This window comes from Melopsittacus undulatus, chromosome 4 (assembly GCF_012275295.1).
Source record: "Melopsittacus undulatus isolate bMelUnd1 chromosome 4, bMelUnd1.mat.Z, whole genome shotgun sequence".
NCBI lineage: Eukaryota > Metazoa > Chordata > Aves > Psittaciformes > Psittaculidae > Melopsittacus > Melopsittacus undulatus.
In genome coordinates this window covers 107,475,398-107,493,334 of record NC_047530.1, presented here as the reverse complement: position 1 = coordinate 107,493,334, position 17,937 = coordinate 107,475,398, and the positions used below count along the sequence as shown (strand labels likewise).

Genomic DNA, 17,937 nt, shown 5'->3' with positions numbered 1-17,937 from the left:
TTTCCCCCTTTTACAGAGAAATCGCTTTTACAAGGCAACTCCATGAGAAAGCTCCTGATCTCTGCTTTTATTATATGGGTTTCTACATTCATTCATGCCCCAAAATGAGATACAAGGTAAATTGTGATCTTACTCCTTTCCTTAGTGTACTGGTAGTCAAAGCTTTTGACAGTGTTCACAGTAGTATAGTGTTTTCTAATTGTCAGTTTGGATTTTAATGTCGACTTTCCATGGTTAAATTTGAACACTGGTCACTATTTAACTTGGCTTCCAGTTTTTTTCTCTTTGTCAAAATTCAGCTGCATGTGGTATTTATTACATGTTGGCTTAAAAGCAGTTCACATGGCGAGGTTTTCAAGGCTCTCAGATGCTAGTTGGTCATTTGATTACCTGCCTGTCTACTGCTTACAGTATATTCTCCAGTTTTAGGTTTACATACCTGTGGCACTGCTGCTTGGTGCCTGTGGGCAGTGATAACGGCTTTCTGGTCTTGGCTGTACGTGGGCTTTCCCTCTTTGGTGCTTTGTTGGAGAAAGGGGACTTGCTGTGCAGATGAGAGCAGTGACAAGCTGGGCTAGCAGCAGTTCTGAGCCAGAAAAGCAGATTTTGGAGGGAAAGGGTCAGGAGAATATACAGAACATTTAGAATAACCGATATATTGACAACCATCCTTTGTAGCTCCTGTGAGCTTCAGCCTTGTTTAGAACTGAGACACCTAAAGGTGTCTCTTTCCTCTGTTTTTTGTGAGCATTATGAATGTGGTATCTTTGCTTTGTAAAGATATCATTGCTTTGTGAATATTATGATATGATTTTTAAAAGGACAGGACAAAGGAGAAGGTGTTTATACTGAAAGAGGTTAGATTGAGATGAGCTCTTCGGCAGAAGCTCTTCATGAGGGTGCTGAGGTGCTGGCACAGGGTGCCCAGAGGAGCTGTGGCTGCCCCATCCCTGGCAGTGTTCAAGGCCAGGATGGACACAGGGGCTTGGAGCAGCTGCTCCAGTGGAAGGTGTCCCTGCCTGTGGCAGGGGTTGGAACTGAACGAGCTTTAAGGTCCCTTCCAACCCAAACCAGTCTGTGACTCGGTGATTTCTCAGAGTACTGACCATTGATAAGTATTTGCTGAACACTTGCACATAACCAAAATTCCTGTTAATAATGTGGAAAGATACATGAAATGTAGAGTAAGAGGTGCAGTGTTTTGTTTTCCTTTTTCTCCCCTTAGTGAGCTAAAAGTCTACAGTGTTTTCAGCTGGTTTTCAAATAGCCCCAAAATTGTGAGGTTCATTGAAGTGATGATTATGACAGAGGAAAACATTTCAGCTTTATTGTGGCCTGCAGTACAGGTAACCATGATGGTTCTGCCTTTGGAAAATAACAAACCCCTCCCTCTCCTGTTGCTAGATGTTTGCCTGTCCTTCCCCCCCCAACCCTCTTTGCCAGCCTGAGTTTATCATCTCCATCTGCTGGCCAAAGAAAGAGGATATTAAGTTTTAAGAGAAGGATAATGGGTGAGTTGGAAAACACTGCCCCTTTCATCTAAATCATCTTAAAGGCTATCGTATCACCAACTTGAACCAGCTCTGATTATTTGTTCTACTCTTTGGAAATACTTAAAAGTTTGGGATTCTTTGTTCATGTGGAGACACCGCAGTTTAACATCCGTTGTCTGTTCTACAGCCTACGTAGTTCAAAACTTGTAAAAAGTATGCATTTAGTTTGCTAGAGCACAAACAAATCTGAGAGACAAATCTGACTATAATGGGGAAAAGCATCCCAGTTCTGAAAGCTGTCATTGCTAAGAAGCTTGGGATCGAGTCTTTTGTAGTAAGTTTTAATGAAAATGTGAACTTTGGAGACATGGATTAAACATAGCTCGTGTGGGAGTCAGTGTATTAAAGTAGCCAGCAGACTATTTAAATATGAAGATTAAATGCTGTAAAACTGGGAGCTGACCTCAGCAGCCACTATGTATTTGTGTTATATCCCCAGCATAAGAGGGATGTGGAGCTGTTGGAGCAAGTCCAGGGGAGGCCACAGAGATGCTGTGAGGGCTGGAGCAGCTCTGCTCTGGAGCCAGGCTGAGAAAGCTGGGCTGGGGCAGCCTGGAGAAGAGAATGCTCCTGAAGGGGAGACCTGAGAGCAGCTCCAGTGCCTAAAGGGGCTGCAGGAAAGCTGGAGAGGGGCTTGGGACAAGGGCCTGTAGGGACAGGCCAAGGGGAATGGCTTGAACCTGCCAGAACAGGGGAGACTGAGCTGAGCTCTTAGGCAGAAGCTGTTCCCTATGAGGGTGCTGAGGCGCTGGCACAGGGTGCCCAGAGAAGCTGTGGCTGCCCCATCCCTGGCAGTGCTCAAGGCCAGGTTGGACACAGGGGCTTGGAGCAGCTGCTCCAGTGGAAGGTGTCCCTGCCCATGACAGGGGTTGGAAGTGGATGGGCTTTAAGGTACCTTCCAACACAAACCAGCCTAGGGTTCTGTGATTATGTATTATAATCTGGTGTCTCTTCTTTTGAGCTTGTTCTATTAGTTGAAAATAATTGCTTCAAGAGTGAGATTCTTGTAATTCTTCTAGTTTTTATTCTCAAATAATGTAAATTGAATAAATTTAATGGGAGTATTATAACATGTTATTTCAATTATCATTATTATTATTTTCTCTACAAATGAGAATTTCCAGGGCAGGGGATGGGTAGAAAAAAACCTATGTGTATGTATTGAAAACACGCACAATAGAAAGTAAGTAATTCTCCATGCTGGGAAAGGAATAATTTAATTAATGAATATCAAGGGTTTCCATGTTATTTTAGATTTCTTTTTCGTGTATATTTGTTTTGCAAGTAATACAATTGAAAGTCAGGTTGCCATAAGTTCTGTAGGTCCACTTTACCCTCACTGAAAGAGTACGCAGAAGCAAATGTTAAAGCTAAGCTCTGAAACATATCTGAGTAATGCTACAGCTCCTGTGAACTGACTAGCAGTGGGAAAGGAAGATGGGGAAGTGCTGACATTGTGAATTAAGTCATTTCACTAGTTCCTGGTTGGCTTATGTGCTGAAGATTTTGCTTTATTACAGTTGATGATGTTTATTACAATTGATGCTTTATTACAGTTAAGAGATGTTGAAGGCTCCCTTTTCCTTAATGATATTAGTGGGGAAGAAAGGCTGTTAAACTGATGTCAGGTAAGAAAAATAAATGCAGGAAAGAAATGGAAGCAATTGGAATGCTAAACACTGGTTTTATCCTCTACTGGTAATTTTCTTTGCAAGTTATTTGGCCTAGGATGTTTGGAAATGGAGGCTAGGCATAATATCTCTTCTTTTCGTAAGCAGCATCTGATGGAGAGTGCTGTAAGTAGTGTCTTGTGAAGTGCACATGCACATTATCCTTATTTACAGTAAAGTCGGAGGATTTGGGAGATCTTTGAACGTTTTCCTTCTTCTAATCACAGGTTGTGATCAGTGGAAATGCCTAAGCTGACATTTGCATTTGGTTTTGGTGGAAACGCAGTACCAGACTGCTTCTAGCAGAGATTCCTGAGCTTGACTACTGGTTTGTACCAAACAGCTGTATATCTTCCTGCTGATCAAACAGGGGTAGTGGATGAATAAGGAGCAGTGACTTTATGATGTTGATTTAAGGAGTTTGACAGTGTTCCACTTTGCATGGAGTCAAACTCAGTATTCTGTACAAAATGTGGTTGGAATAATTGAGGAACTTTGCAATGAACTGTTGTATTCCCATTACAGTTCAAGACTGATGCATTAATGTTGTGCACATGAGGACATAGCTGGATGTTTTGCTTTTAAATACATATGGTTCCTAGATGGGAGGTATAGATATCCAAGCATTAAAGCCTTTTTCTGTGTGGATGCTGTCTTGGAATGCAAATTATAGACATCTCTTCTGGGTTCTAACTTGTTTTGGGGTGTGATCATATATACCAGTGACTGGGTCATATGCAGGAACAGCTCAGATCACCTTGGTTGTGTTGGATGTTCTGAGGAGCTCCAAGGCATTGATAGAGTATTTTGTTGAAGTATTTGTTTTTAAATAGGGCTGCTGACATGCTTGTTCTGCTTTTTATGCAGTTCTTAAAACATTGTCAGTATCTTTGTCCTAGAAATGTTCTCTGATGTGGCCAGAACATCCCACCAGTTGCCCATAGCGCAACAGCTCCGTGCAGCTGCTGAGTACTTCTAGCCACCACCAGCAGGTATGGGAACAAACTGACAGAGAACACACTATTAGGGGTCAGTGTGTGACCTTTCTATCTGAAGGATTTTATTGCACAAAAAGTACAATTTGGTCATTTATAGTGCAGTGGAAGATGGGAGGCCTGATCTTCCTGGAAGAGGATCCTTAAATCAGGATTCATTTGGCTCAGCAGCAGAGTTTGAGAATTCTGAATTATCAGGCAGGAAGATGAATGGTTAAAAAGTGTAGAATAGAATCAACCAGGTTGGAAAAGACCATTAGATCATCAAGTCCAACCCCAGGCCTGCCAAGACCACCACTAACCATGTCCCTAAAGACCTCATCTGTATGGTTTGTGAACACTTTGACAGTGATTCTACCCCATGGAAGTGGGTGATGCTTCTTATAAAGGTTGTTTTAAAAATAAAGTTCTCTTTTTTTTGACTCCCTATTCCCTTCCCTTTGTTCCCAAACAGCTTGCATTTGATTTCAATGTGATTTTAAACCAGTGAAAATCACTGAAGATAGGGGAAGGGAATATATTGCAATATTAGGCTACTTTTTAGTTCCCAGCTTCTTCTAGATTTGTTCCCACCTATGGGTTAATATTTATGAACTGGTGAAATAAAATCTACATTAAATTGAGACAAAAGGATTTCTGTGTCCTATTAACTATGTTAATATGGAAAAATGCTATGAAAAAACCTTAAGCAATGGCATTGTTCCATTTTTATTCTGGGTAGGTCAGGGTAATACAAGAATAAAATGGTTCTCTGAAGAAATTCATGACCTTGTGGTAAAACTTCTCAGGCTCTGTTAGATGTGGTAGTCCTTATGCTGGAAAACAGGCTCCTGGAACATTTTCCAAGGCTCGTAAGATGCAAAGTCTTTTTCCTAATGCATTTTGGAGTGTGTGATAAAATCTTAAGTATAAGAAAGTATTTTACTTGAGGATGGTGTTGGTCTCAGGCTTGCTTCTGATGCATTTGAGAACTGTTATCTGTACTTGTTAACGCTTTTCAGTTAAAGACATTTGTTTCCATGAAGCTACAGAAGTAAAAGAATCACCTTTAGTGAACAGCCATATTAGAGAGATGCTTGAGAGGATCTTGGACTGTTTTCCTATACTGATACTTTATTTTATCCCACATCTTTGCAAGTAACAGATGTAACTGCATGGTTCAATGATGCTAAATTCACATTCTCCAGTTACTATGGACTCCTTGAGAATCCCTTCTGTCCTTTCCATAACAGTTCTTTTGTATTGATTTTGAGTCTTGTGGTGGGTGTCACTAAATAGATCTTGGGTTTGTGCTTTTGGTGTATAGTAAGTGAACTTGCTGTTGTGCATTTGTGATTCAGACCTCTGTGGACCTTTAATCAAGTTCTCCTCTAAGTTCTTGTGTTAGAGAGGATTTGTTGCTGATGTTTTCTACCTGCGTTTCCTTAGTTCTGAGTGTTTTCAGTGTCAATATTTGCATGCAAACACTGCAATTGGAGCATGTATTGTTACTTGTTTTGGTCAATGATCTGCTTTCCCTGAAGCCACTCCACTAAGCTGGTAAATAACTACCAGCGTACTTTGAAGTACATAACAGATTTAATGTCTTCTTGCAGTGTTATCTCTGTGTACCATTTTAAGAGCATTTTGTGATGTGAAGAGGTGTTTTGACTGAAATCTTTATCCAGACTTGTATGCAGGCCAAAGTAAATGGAATTATTTTAAACAGTCTCCTTTGGTATCAAGGCATGGCCAGACTTCAGATAGACAGAGTACTATAAAGGGTTCTGAAATGTCAGAAAAGAAACAAAAGGCTGATTCAACTGTGATTAATCATTCTTGAACTAAATACCTCGGCCTGACTGTGGTCGTAAGCAGTGCCCCTGGAATTTTATGGCACTCGAGAGCCAGTTTCTTTGGCTGCTTTCAGGAATTCCAGCATCACAGCTCCTACAGCAGTGAAACGCATCCAGTGGTAGCCTGGGTTCCGTGTCCGTGGGATCCACAAAGGTCTGGCTTCTCCTGACTTTTCACATTTCTGACTGTGGAATTAACCTCTTCAATAAGCTTGGGTTTGCTGTGTCAGCTCAAATGTGTGAGGGAAAGAGACTTAATGTGATGTGACTTCATGTGATCCTCAATGATTTGGGGGGTATAAGCACACACCGTTACGGTTCTACCACTGAGCTTTGCAAGCTGTGTCACTAGTTCCCCACAGAAAGAGCTGGCATTTCTATACCTTTGTGCATGCTCTTTCTGTTCAGCTTGTATTGAAGGTGCTACCAGCTGTCAGCCTGCTTTTCTCACTGATACTGCTATTTACCTTGAAATAGGAAAACACAATAAGCTAAGAGTGGATAAGTTTTAGAAGACTGGAGCTGTTCTGTTCAAGTCTGTTAGCATTTGTGCTAATGGTTTTTCCAGGATTAATTTAGTCAGTTTATAGGAGTAAATATGCATTCAAATTAATACAGAGCAATTTTTTGCATATAAACAGGTCATAAATAGTCAACTAAATATTCTGAAGAGTCAGTACTTGTTAGTGAGAGCCAAGTTGTTGCTTGCAATAACTTGTAATTTGGTAATAAAGAACTGAAATATCTGGGTTGCAAAACCACTATCTACTCTAAGAAGGCAATAAAAGTTTTGGCAACCCAGTGGTTTTGCTCTTTTTGGCAAGACTGTTAAAAACAAACAGCAAAATAATGGTATGTTTTTGTCTTTGTTTATAATAATAATAATAAAATCCTGAAAAGTATAAACTGTAGAACTGAGGGAGAAAAAAATCCCTATTTGTCTTGCTAACTTCACTTTTACCTGCCTCCCTTCTCCCTTCCTTACATTTTTTCACTGGACTCACTAGCTGCGATTCTCGTCTACATTAGCATCAGCAGCTAAAATTGACCATGCATTTCTTTAGAGCTCTGAACTCACCTCTTATGTTCCTTCTAATTATAGAATCAGCATGGTTTGGGTTGGAAGGGACCTGAAAGCCACAGGCAGGGACACCTTCCACTAGAGCAAGTTGCTCAAATGATTTTGCTTAGTAACGCAGGGAAGACTACTTTGAATTACATTGGAGTTTTGGTGTTAAAACCCATTTTGATGGGTCTCATAAAGTGACTTGCCAAGACTTCTGTCATGGTTTAAAACCCAAGTCCACACAGCTCGTTCATTCACTCCCCCCTTGCTCCCTCAACTCCCGGAGAGTTAGGAAGGAGAATCCAAAGAATGTAGCCCCCACAGGTTGAGATAAGCACAGTTTAATAGCTAAGGCACAGCACAAATCACTACTGCTACTACTACTACAAATAATAATGATACAGCCAATAACAAGTGAAGAGAACACAACACCTCACCAGCCACCGACCCATAACTCACCCCACCCTGCCCGACCAAGCACCGACCGATACCTCCTCCATCCCCCCAGAGCTCCAGCCCTTCCGGGTCTCTCCTGGTTACATCCTGGGAATGACGTGCTATGGTATGGAATACCTCTTTGGCTAGCCTGGGTCAGGTGTCCTGTCACTCCTTCCTCCTGGCCTCCCTCCTCCCTGGCAGAGCATGAGCTCAGAAAAGGCCTTGGACAAACAAACCATTTGAGCAGTAACTCAAAACATACTTGCTATCAGCAACCGTTCCCAGCCCGAAAGTCAAACCACAGCACTGCACCAGCTACCAAGGAGGAGAAAAATGACTGCTACTGCTGAACCCAGGACAACTTCCAAAAGTAGTTTGGAAGATTGACTTGGTGTACATATGTTAAATGCTTCTGAAAATGAAGTTGCCTCAATATTCTGTCTGGTTGCAACTAGTGCAAAAAGTCCTTATCTATCTACATATACTTTATCAAATGTGTTTTAAGTAGAAGCTTGGCTGCTTTTTGGATCTTATAGATCATATATTCACAATCGCAGTGGCAGGTTGTGAAAACTACATTATGAGCATTAAAATGTAGGAATCAGGAGATGCTCCCTTCTGGAGAGCAGCAGTGTTTTTGAATGCTATCAGTGGATTCTACTGAAAATATAATTATTAAAAGCAAAATACCAGTTTCCATGTCATTTTCATAGCAGGTAATGATAGTGAATGTAGTTACTTCTTTGTGTTTACTAAGCTGCCTTGGGTGTAATTGTAAATTGCTATAGTTCTTCCTTTGTGCAAGTGTTGAAGTTGTTGTTGAATTCCACACAGCATTTGCAGGGATAAAACCAGTTGGAATACCATTTTTGTACTAGAAGAAAGCAGAGATCCCATCCATGTCTTTTATTTTTAACTTTAGTTTTCCTTTTATATTATTTGCAGTCAGAACTTAGGTTTTGGTCACTGAGAATGGGAAAATGTGAACATGTCCCCAGGGTTTTCTTTTACTAATGTCTGAAATGTGGATTTCTTTGCTTGAAGTTTAGGGTGATGGAAATGTAGCAGAACTGAAAATAACATGTATATTTATGCCTGATTGTATTATTTGTAGGCTTTTATCAGGCAGAAGATGCCTGTTGCACAGGTCTCTGGAGTGCATGGGTCTCTCTTGTTACTGTACTGCCCTTTGAGAAACCAAACTTGTGTCCGAAAGCAGAAGTTTTGGGGTGTATGTTGTAAAAGCTTCAATGGAATTCACCTGAATGTCATTGTCAGGGTGAAGTTGTATTTGTGAGACAAGGCCTTACTACAGTTTCAGCTGTCTACCTGCAACCTTTTATTTGATGGCTCTTTGATTACAAAACAGATTTAATCAAGTTGAGTAAGCTTTATTTTTTTTGGGCTTCTCTGTGTTGGAGAAAGAAATGCTATTAAATAAGAGTAGCTCCTCTTAAAACTCTATTTGTTATCTTCTGTATGAGACTTGGATCAGGTTACATTGTTTTCCTGCAGTCTTAAAACCCCAAGCACATCCCTCCACCCAAAACCAACCAGCCAAAGAGCTCCCAAGAGAACTGGTTCCCATAGAAGTTATTTCAGAGGAAGGTTCAAAGTGTCTTAAGTAATTCCATTACTGATTTAAATATTAGGTAATTTAAGTATCAGACTCAAATATTGGTGATCTACTGATTTTGATGCTGATAACTTGGCTTATAATGATTTTGATATCTATCACTAAAGAATTTGCATATGCTGGGAATATGTTTGTGCATAAGAAGGTATATGTTCGTGTTTCACAGTTCAGATGCTGTGACAGAGATGGTATTGACTACCTGCATATGCACCTCAGCAGGGATAAGTTCTACACCTTTTACTTGTTGCAAGAACTTTATTAACTTGGGATAACTTTCCTATAGTGTTTCTTTAATAAATGTGATTTTGTTAATTCATGCAAGGCTGCAGTACACTATAATCTAACCTTATTTTCATGAAAGCACAAGAATAAGAGGTGTGGTTTGTTAAATTATAGGCCAGTTCTGTACTGATGGATGCTCTCAGAGTTATTAGATGTAACTTGCCTGTCCCTGTTAAAAGGAGCCGCTAAAAAGATTTATTCAGAATCATGTGAATAAGCCTGTGGTAAACCATCTTCTGAATGATACTAGCAGCTAGAAATTTATCATGTCTATGACTCTGCATAAGCATAAATCCATCGCTTAGTGCTGACTTGTACTGAGTCTTACTTGAAGGCTTACTTGGGCTCAATAGTAACCATTAGCAATTAAAGCGAGAACTATAAACTGAAATACAGAGACAAAAGAGATGTAGGTTTTGTTTGGTTGATTTTTGGTTTTAGAAGGGGAATAATATATCTTACAATTCGTGTGTCTTTCATTTTCCTCCTTCACCTGAGGGATCACAGAATCAACAAGTTGGGAAAGACCTTTAAGATCACCGAGTCCAACCACAGTCCACATTTCAGACTATTCCAATTGCAGTTCTGTAAATCCATTAATCCTTGCTGGTTAGTAAGTATAAGAATGTACGAAATTAAGTGTATTTATGAAGCTTCTAACGAGAAAATGAATTAATCTCATGCTGCTTTGTTAGCTTCACATCATTTATTGTTGATTTAATCAGTTTTGGGTGGTTCTCAAACACCAGTTAATGTTCTTCTGATCCTTGTCTCTCTACCTGCCTGTTTGTGGGGATTCCCAAAAGTGAATGAATTTGAATATGCAGAGATGGACATCTTACAATGCAAAAGGTTGAACCTATTTATGGAGGTAATGCTCTTCACTTTTCCTAACATAGTCTCAATGTGAAGTTGTTCCCAGTCATGCCAGTTTTCTTGTGCACTTTAAATCTGTCACTGAAGTGCAAGTCATGGAAACACTGGTTAGTTTTACCTATTTACCACAGTTACTGAATCTGGCAGTGCTTGGAGTATTGGATCTCTCATTTAAGTTCCAATAGGATTGCTGTTACTGCAGTCTGCCTTATTTTTGCAGTTAAGCTGATTATATTAGCTCTAATTAGGCAATATTGTCAAGTGGAATTTATTTGGTCTGAAAGCCAGGAACTCCTGCTTTTCCTGGCTCTACTGTATTTCACCTTGTGGTCTGTACAGTAGGAGCTGGCTGACAAGTCAGTTAATCTCCACAAGTGATGTTTTTTTCTCCAGTTTTCCAGGAAAGATTTAATGGTAGATACTTTAATGAGGTCTGGTTTTACTAAGACCTCATTAATTTTACAGAGGTCTCAGTGCACTTCTCTGAGGTGTTACATTTAATCTAGATGACAATTTATGGTTTTGAATGATTATTTTCTTTGTCTGAGTTTGTTTAGCTGCTGACTGTACTGAGTCTCCAAGTCTAAGTGCATTAATGAGGTTCTATTTAGCCTCAATCCTGATAATTCCTGTAAAGGGGAATGATTTGGAGCCAGGAGGGAAAAATGTAATCATAGCACAGCAGACTTGTCAGTGGCTATGGGGGATTATGAGTCCATCCCCTTACTCCAACACAGGTTCAACTATGTGTTAACATTTAAGACCTGTTGGACATTTGTATGCCAAAGGCCTCACTTGACAAACTTATACAGGTCTCCATGTGTCGGTGGCTAGATACATACATATTCATGTGCTTAATATTTATGTGCTTCATATTTATGTGCTTCATATTCATGTGCTTCATATTCATGTGCATATATATTCATGTCTTTAAGGGGCCTATAAGGATGCTGGGGAGGGACTATTCATTAGGGACTGTAGTGATAGGATAAGGGGTAACGGGTTGAAACTGAAGCAGCAAAGGTTTAGATTGGATATAAGGAAGAAGTTCTTTACTGTGAGGGTGCTGAGGCACTGGAATGGGTTGCCAAGGAAGTTGTGAATGCTCCAACCCTGGCAGTGTTCAAGACCAGGTTGGACAGAGCCTTGGGTGCCATGGTTTAGTGTGAGGTGTCCCTGTTCATGGCAGGGGGGTTGGAACTGGATGATCTCAAGGTCCTTTCCAACCCATTCCATGATTCTATGATTACCATTGAGATGCTTTTCTTTAGTCTGACCTGAACTTTTCTTCTGAAAGAATACTACATTTTCTCTTACCTACCACTGTGCACATAACCAACCCCATGTTATTTCTCTTCTTTTCGTAACACCATTGTTTCTAAACCTGATGGCCACCTTCATGTATCTTCCTGGCCTTCATTTTGCTAAAACCCAACCCAAGCACCCACCAGAAAAGCCCCTTCTTTTTTCCAAGTCTCATTTTTAAGTCATTCTTTATGCAGTCGAATGGATTTTCATCAGTGGATGCATTTATGGCCTAGGGAATTGTATGTAAAACTAGGCCTCAGATGCTGAGGTCAGCTTCCACCATTTACTTAAATAACATGAGTTATTGCCTTCATTGTGCTAAAGAAGATGGTAGGCTTTGGAGGCAAGGAGAAAGGATGGAAGGGAATAAAAAATGGGAATTGTGTGACTATGAAGTTTCAGAATGGGCTAAACTGGGACATGGGCTTAGGTATTTTTAGTGTTTGTGACTATGAAAGCACAGTTCTATGTGCTCTTGAATCTCTGATGTTCACTCTGGTTTAGCTCAGTCTCTGTTAAAAGTTACATTTCTCTTAGAGGAGGGAATATTGCATTAAATGAGATGGACACAACATAAAGGGGTTTATGGCTGTTCCTCACAGGGTCTTTGGAGATCTTCTGGATGAGTTTTATCTTCCTTCTTATCCTAAAACAGTATTCCATATCATAGAATGGTTTGGGTTGGAAGGGACCTTAAAGATCATCTGTTACATTTATGATACTATAGGTAGATCCTGCAAATGGCATCTCAGAGAAAGCGATACATTAAGAATGAGCAAAACCCAGAACAAAGGTGGAATGATACTGGGTTGCAGATGATGGCAATCAGCTGTGTTTTCACACCACCACTGGTTGGTAGCAGCCAGCCTTATTCAGATGCAAGTCATTTAAAACCAAATCTCTGCTCTTTTTAGTTGGTATAAGAAGCAGTAGGTGAAGTTGGTGGAGCCTGGCAGGCTCTTGCATGGTGCTGTGGTTTCACAAAGACTGTCATGAGGGCACTGGAGCTCTGAGAGATTGCACAGAGCAGGACCCCAAGCAGGAGGGCCAATGGAGAAGTATTTTGGTAACAGCTTCTTTAAAGCTTTTTCTTAATCTAATAAAACCAATTCCCAAAGGCTTTCAAAGGTGACCTTATTGAGGAGGCCTAAAGAGGCCTGGGAGCTTGGGAAACTGTTGTCTTTGAGTGTGAAATGAAAAGAAAACAAGAACCAAAACCCCCTAAACCTCTCTGCTGTTTCCAGACACTGCCCTGAGGTTTCTGCTTATCATGTTAGAGAGTTAACCAGACTATTTTGTTCTGTTGTTTTCAACTGAATAACTGAACTGTTCCAAAAGGAATGTCTGAAACTGTTAAGAGTGATTATTTGCTGTGTTAGATGTGTAGAATAGTTTTGGGATTCTTTACTAGAAAGGTTTCAATGGAATAGATCATCTTTTTTAATAGAACATGATACTGTTTGCTTCCTTCCCCTTTCTTGTTCAGAATCAAAATGTTTTCACAAATAACACTGAGATTGAATTATTCCCCCCCCCCCCCCCGAAAAGGGTATGAAAATGGTCCCATTGTCAGCAAAATGAAGAAGAATGGGTTTGGTGAGCAAAAGTGCACAGGACTCAAACTCTGTTTGTCCCAACACAAATGTGCTGCTGTTCTATGAATGGACAGAAGACAAGATGAGCTTTTTGTCCTGCTGATCTAGTGGGTTTATTTATTTATTTAAGATGTTAAGGCTACTGTTCGGAAGGGCTGCTTAGTGCTAATATGGTCAGGATGGTTAATCTGTGATTTATTTTATGAATTACTTTTTTTTCTACATTCTTTCCGTTTTAATCTTTACCCCTTGGCATTGTGTGGCTGGTTATTCATTGTTTTTAATGATCTTCGGTTCAGGGGAAAAGGAAGGAAGGTGGAAGGATGTTACAGGATGTTGCAACTCTTTGCATCCTCCATTTGTCATACAGTGACAATGAGGGACTCTAAGTACAATGCAGTGGTGCCAGCTGAGAGCCCAGGAGCCTGTTTCAGGTTCTGACTTCTCAGTTTGGGCAATTTGAGGATCATAGAGTCAATGAGGTTGGAAAGGACTTTTAGATGAAGTCCAGTCATTCTCCAGCACTGCCAAGGCCACCACTAACCCATGTCACTGAAGGCCTTGTCTAGTTCACTTACCTTGAAGGTTAGTGAACACTTGCAGGGACGGTGACTCCAGCCCTGCCCTGGGCAGCCTGTTCCAATGCCTGAGCACCCTCTGGGGAAGGAATTGTTCCTGATACCCAGTCTAAACCTCCCGTGGTGCAGCTTGAGGCTGTTACCTCTTGTTCTATCACTTGATCGTAGAATCATAGAATAGTTAGGGTTGGAAAGGACCTTAAGATCATCCAGTTCCAACCCCCTGCCATGGGCAGGGACACCTCACATTAAACCATGGCACCCAAGGCTCTGTCCAACCTGGCCTTGAATACTGCCAGGGATGGAGCATTCACCACCTCCCTGGGCAACCCATTCCAGTGCCTCAGCACCCTCAAAGTAAAGAATTTCTTCCTTATATCCAATCTAAACTTCCCCTGTTTCAGTTTGAACCCGTTGCCCCTTGTCCTATCACTACAGTCCCTAATATACTTGTTACTTGAGAGAAGAGACCAGCCACCTTCTGGCTCCGTCCTCCTTTCAGCACTAAGATTGGGTAGGAAGTTCTCCATAAGGAGAAGCTTTGGGGCTGCTCCACCACAATTCCTGCTATATTAGGTGTGGCACTGAGAAAGGATTCAAAGGACAGCACTGTTGCAGCTTGAATTATCACAAGGTAATATTTTATGTGTTTTTCTTCATTTTGTACTTCTAATAGGGCTCATTTTGTGAGACCCCACTGAAGCTTGGTTTTAGAAGATAAACTGTTTTCTTTCTCAGGACTGTGTCTGTTTTACTGTTTGTTGCTGATGATGGATTAATGGATTCACAAATGCATTATGATTCTCTGTTAGTGAGGGGTGGTAAAGAAACTCACACTGATGACTAAATTGTTAGTCCTCAAATGCCTGTGCTAACAGCCCCACCTTCTGATGGAGTTTAAATGGTAGTACATTTACCTCCTTGTGATGTGGGAAGAAGTTAATGTGATGATCCAACAAAAAGATGCTAATATTCCTGAATCCACCAGCCATTAGAAAGCTGCAAACTGCCACTAAAGCGTCTGAAATCTCTCATATGCTACAAGCTAAGTTCTGATGGGCTTCCCTTAATCCTTTTGCCTCTATGGTGGTTGCCTGTCTTCAGAGCAACAACAAACGAAGCACCTTCTCCTGGGGGTCTCTTAAAGCTGCAGATGTTGTTCCTTTGCTGAGATTTACAAACCCTTTCTGGGTTTCCAGCCAAATCTTTGGCTCCTGACTGTGTTACGTTGTTTGGGCTGCACAACACCAAGAGAAAACGTCCCTAAAGGGGCAGCTGGAGACCTGCAGGGGAGGTGATGGAGCTGCAATGTGCCACGCTTCTGCCAACGCTCATCAGCACAGCAGCCTCCAAGCACCCGCTGCACATACACTGAAACAGCTTCAGAGGCCACCAAGGCTGAACAGGAGGCAGGAGAGTTTAGAAGCACTTTGGACCACTGCCCTTTAGATGTGTAGGTCTGGATTAAACTATTGTGTCAGTATTTATTGGCATATGATGCAGATCATACAATTATTAATTATACTTTGGGCTCTATTTTAGAAATGTGTTAAGAAAGCATAAAGTATGTAAACCTGCTTCTGTATTTCAAGATATGCATGTACACAAATACAGTGTGGAGCTTTATGGACTTAAAGGGATTGCCTGGGCCATTTTTAATTAGTTTAAACTTTGAAAAGTGAGGACTAGGAACTGTTCGAATGTTAAGAAAATGCTTGATTCTTATAAGTCAGTTCTAATTTTAGTACCCCCCTTATGTATTTGGATGTGTGTTTAATATACTAATTCCAGCCCATTTGCCTTCAAACTTGTTTTCTTCTGCGAAGGTAATTAGAAAGAAATCAGTTTCCAAACATCTGGCATTAAGAGAAAACTGAAGTGTTGATATTTCAGCTCCAAGACTTTGGGGATTCCTAATGTTGAACAGTACGTTTTCCTAAACGTGGAAAGAGGCATTTGTGTACCTTTTAGTGGTGGTAATAGAGATGAAAGCATAATAGTGAATCTGGTCTAATCGACTATGAGAATAGTGCTGGGCAGTTTTACAGAGCCGCAGGCATACACGTGTGCATTTAAATTGCTAATAGATGCAAAAGCTGCATGCAGAATTACACTGCAGAATTTGCTACTCCAATTTCATTTTGTTCAGCTTTGTATAATAAAAATTGACTTATTTGAAAATAATTATGAGTATTATAAGTTTATTTTTTTTACAGTTAAGGAGAAAAAGTTCATTAACATAAGGAGGTGTCTGAAAATAAGTCATAGAGTCCTAGAATGATTTGGGTTGTGAGAGACCTCAAAGTTCATCCATTTCCAACCCCTGACATGGGCAGGGACCCCTTCCACTAGAGCAGCTGCTCCAAGCCCCTGTGTCCAACCTGGCCTTGAGCACTGCCAGGGATGGGGCAGCCACAGCTTCTCTGGGCACCCTGTGCCAGCACCTCAGCACCCTCACAGGGAACAGCTTCTGCCTAAGAGCTCAGCTCAGTCTCCCCTGTTCTGGCAGGTTCAAGCCATTCCCCTTGGCCTGTCCCTGCAGGCCCTTGTCCCAAGCCCTTCTCCAGGTTTCCTGCAGCCCCTTTAGGCACTGGAGCTGCTCTGGGGTCTCCCCTTCAGGAGCCTTCTCTTGTCCAGGCTGCCCCAGCCCAGCTCTCTCAGCCTTGTCAATGTCAAAAAGAGCATGCTAAAAGGGTGCAATTGTTTTTACTGTAGTATGTCCTCAGGCAGTTGTTATTCCCTTCAAAATAGCATGAGAAAAATTCAGAGCATCTCTTCATCTAGCCATATTTTCTATGTCTTATTCCTACTTTTGTTTAGTGTTCCTATTCTTGGATTCTTCCCCTAATTAAATTTAGCATGGTCTCAAGAGGGACTCAAATACCTTGAGCCTTAGGAACTGGGGCTCTCTTCAGTATTTCTTCTGGCAACTAATGGAGCTGCAGCCTATTTTACAGCCTTGAGTGTTAGGTGGGAAAGAGGACAGAAGCTCATATGGGTTGTGGTGGCAGTTCAGATTCCTCTTTTGGAAGCATTGGGGTGCTTGGCTCATGCAGCAAATGTTTGCAGGTGATGCAGGGGAACCATAATGCTTGACTGTTTTGCTTTACACACTCCCACCTTTGGAAACCACATAGATTATTGTCTCATTTTGAGGCTGTGCAGTGAGATCAAGAATGGCTTCAGTTCAGAACTGGGGTTTGGGAGCTCCACATGCTGAGATGGTCCCAAGGTGAAGGAGATGCTCTCCTGCTGAGAACGGACTCCTCGAAGAGCACAGAGAGGCTTTGTTTATGAATCCTGCTCTCCCAGCAGACAAAGCCAGCTTGTGTATCAAACCCTGCACAAACAAAACGGACCTAAAATTAGACTGTTTATTTCATGAGTGCAAATCTGCTGTGAAAATAAACAGTTTTAGGGACAATAGAAGAAACTTCTTCTAAAATGCACTCCTTTCGATGGCCCAGAATTTACAGACAGATACTTGTTGAAAACTTTGTACAGTTAGCGGTTGTTTTACTTGCTGTTAAGGTTTAAGTTCTAACACATGCTTGGAACACTGGTAAAGTGAGCCTTTTTATTTATTTCTTCATTCTTTAATGTGCAGATGTAAGGGAGACAAGTAGGTTTGGATTTTTTGGCAGAGGTATGTTATTCTCTTCCCATAAATTGTAGGGCCTTAAACACAGAGTTCTACCATTGCCTTATTTTAGCCTTCAGATTTCCAGTCTGAATAACATCTTTCTCAGTGTGTTAATTTCAATTTCTCAATTGTGGGTAGATTGGGATGAGCTCTTAGGCAGAAGCTGTTCCCTGTGAGGGTGCTGAGGCGCTGGCACAGGGTGCCCAGAGAAGCTGTGGCTGCCCCATCCCTGGCAGTGTTCAAGGCCAGGTTGGACACAGGGGCTTGGAGCAGCTGCTCCAGTGGAAGGGGTCCCTGCCCGTGGCAGGGGTTGGAGCTGGAGGAGCTTTAAGGTATCTCACAACTCAAACCAGTCTGGGTTTCTATAAGTGTTATTTAGTCAAAAAAAAAAGAAGCTTTTAATGCAAAGCATTCTTGTGCTGTTTTCCCTACAACATGAATCCTTTCTATTATCCTAAAACT

At 41.2% G+C, this 17,937-nt stretch overlaps 1 protein-coding gene across 4 annotated transcripts in view; it reads left to right on the top strand.

Moving 5' to 3' along the window:
* The window catches only part of ATE1 (arginyltransferase 1), an 86,528-nt gene that overhangs the window by 32,242 nt on the left and 36,349 nt on the right, over window positions 1–17,937 (top strand). For all 4 annotated transcript variants that reach the window (XM_034062445.1, XM_034062444.1, XM_034062443.1 and 1 more), the window contains exon 10: window positions 17–116. In XM_034062445.1, coding sequence (XP_033918336.1) covers window positions 17–116 — 100 coding nt within the window. The remainder of the gene's footprint in view (window positions 1–16; window positions 117–17,937) is intronic.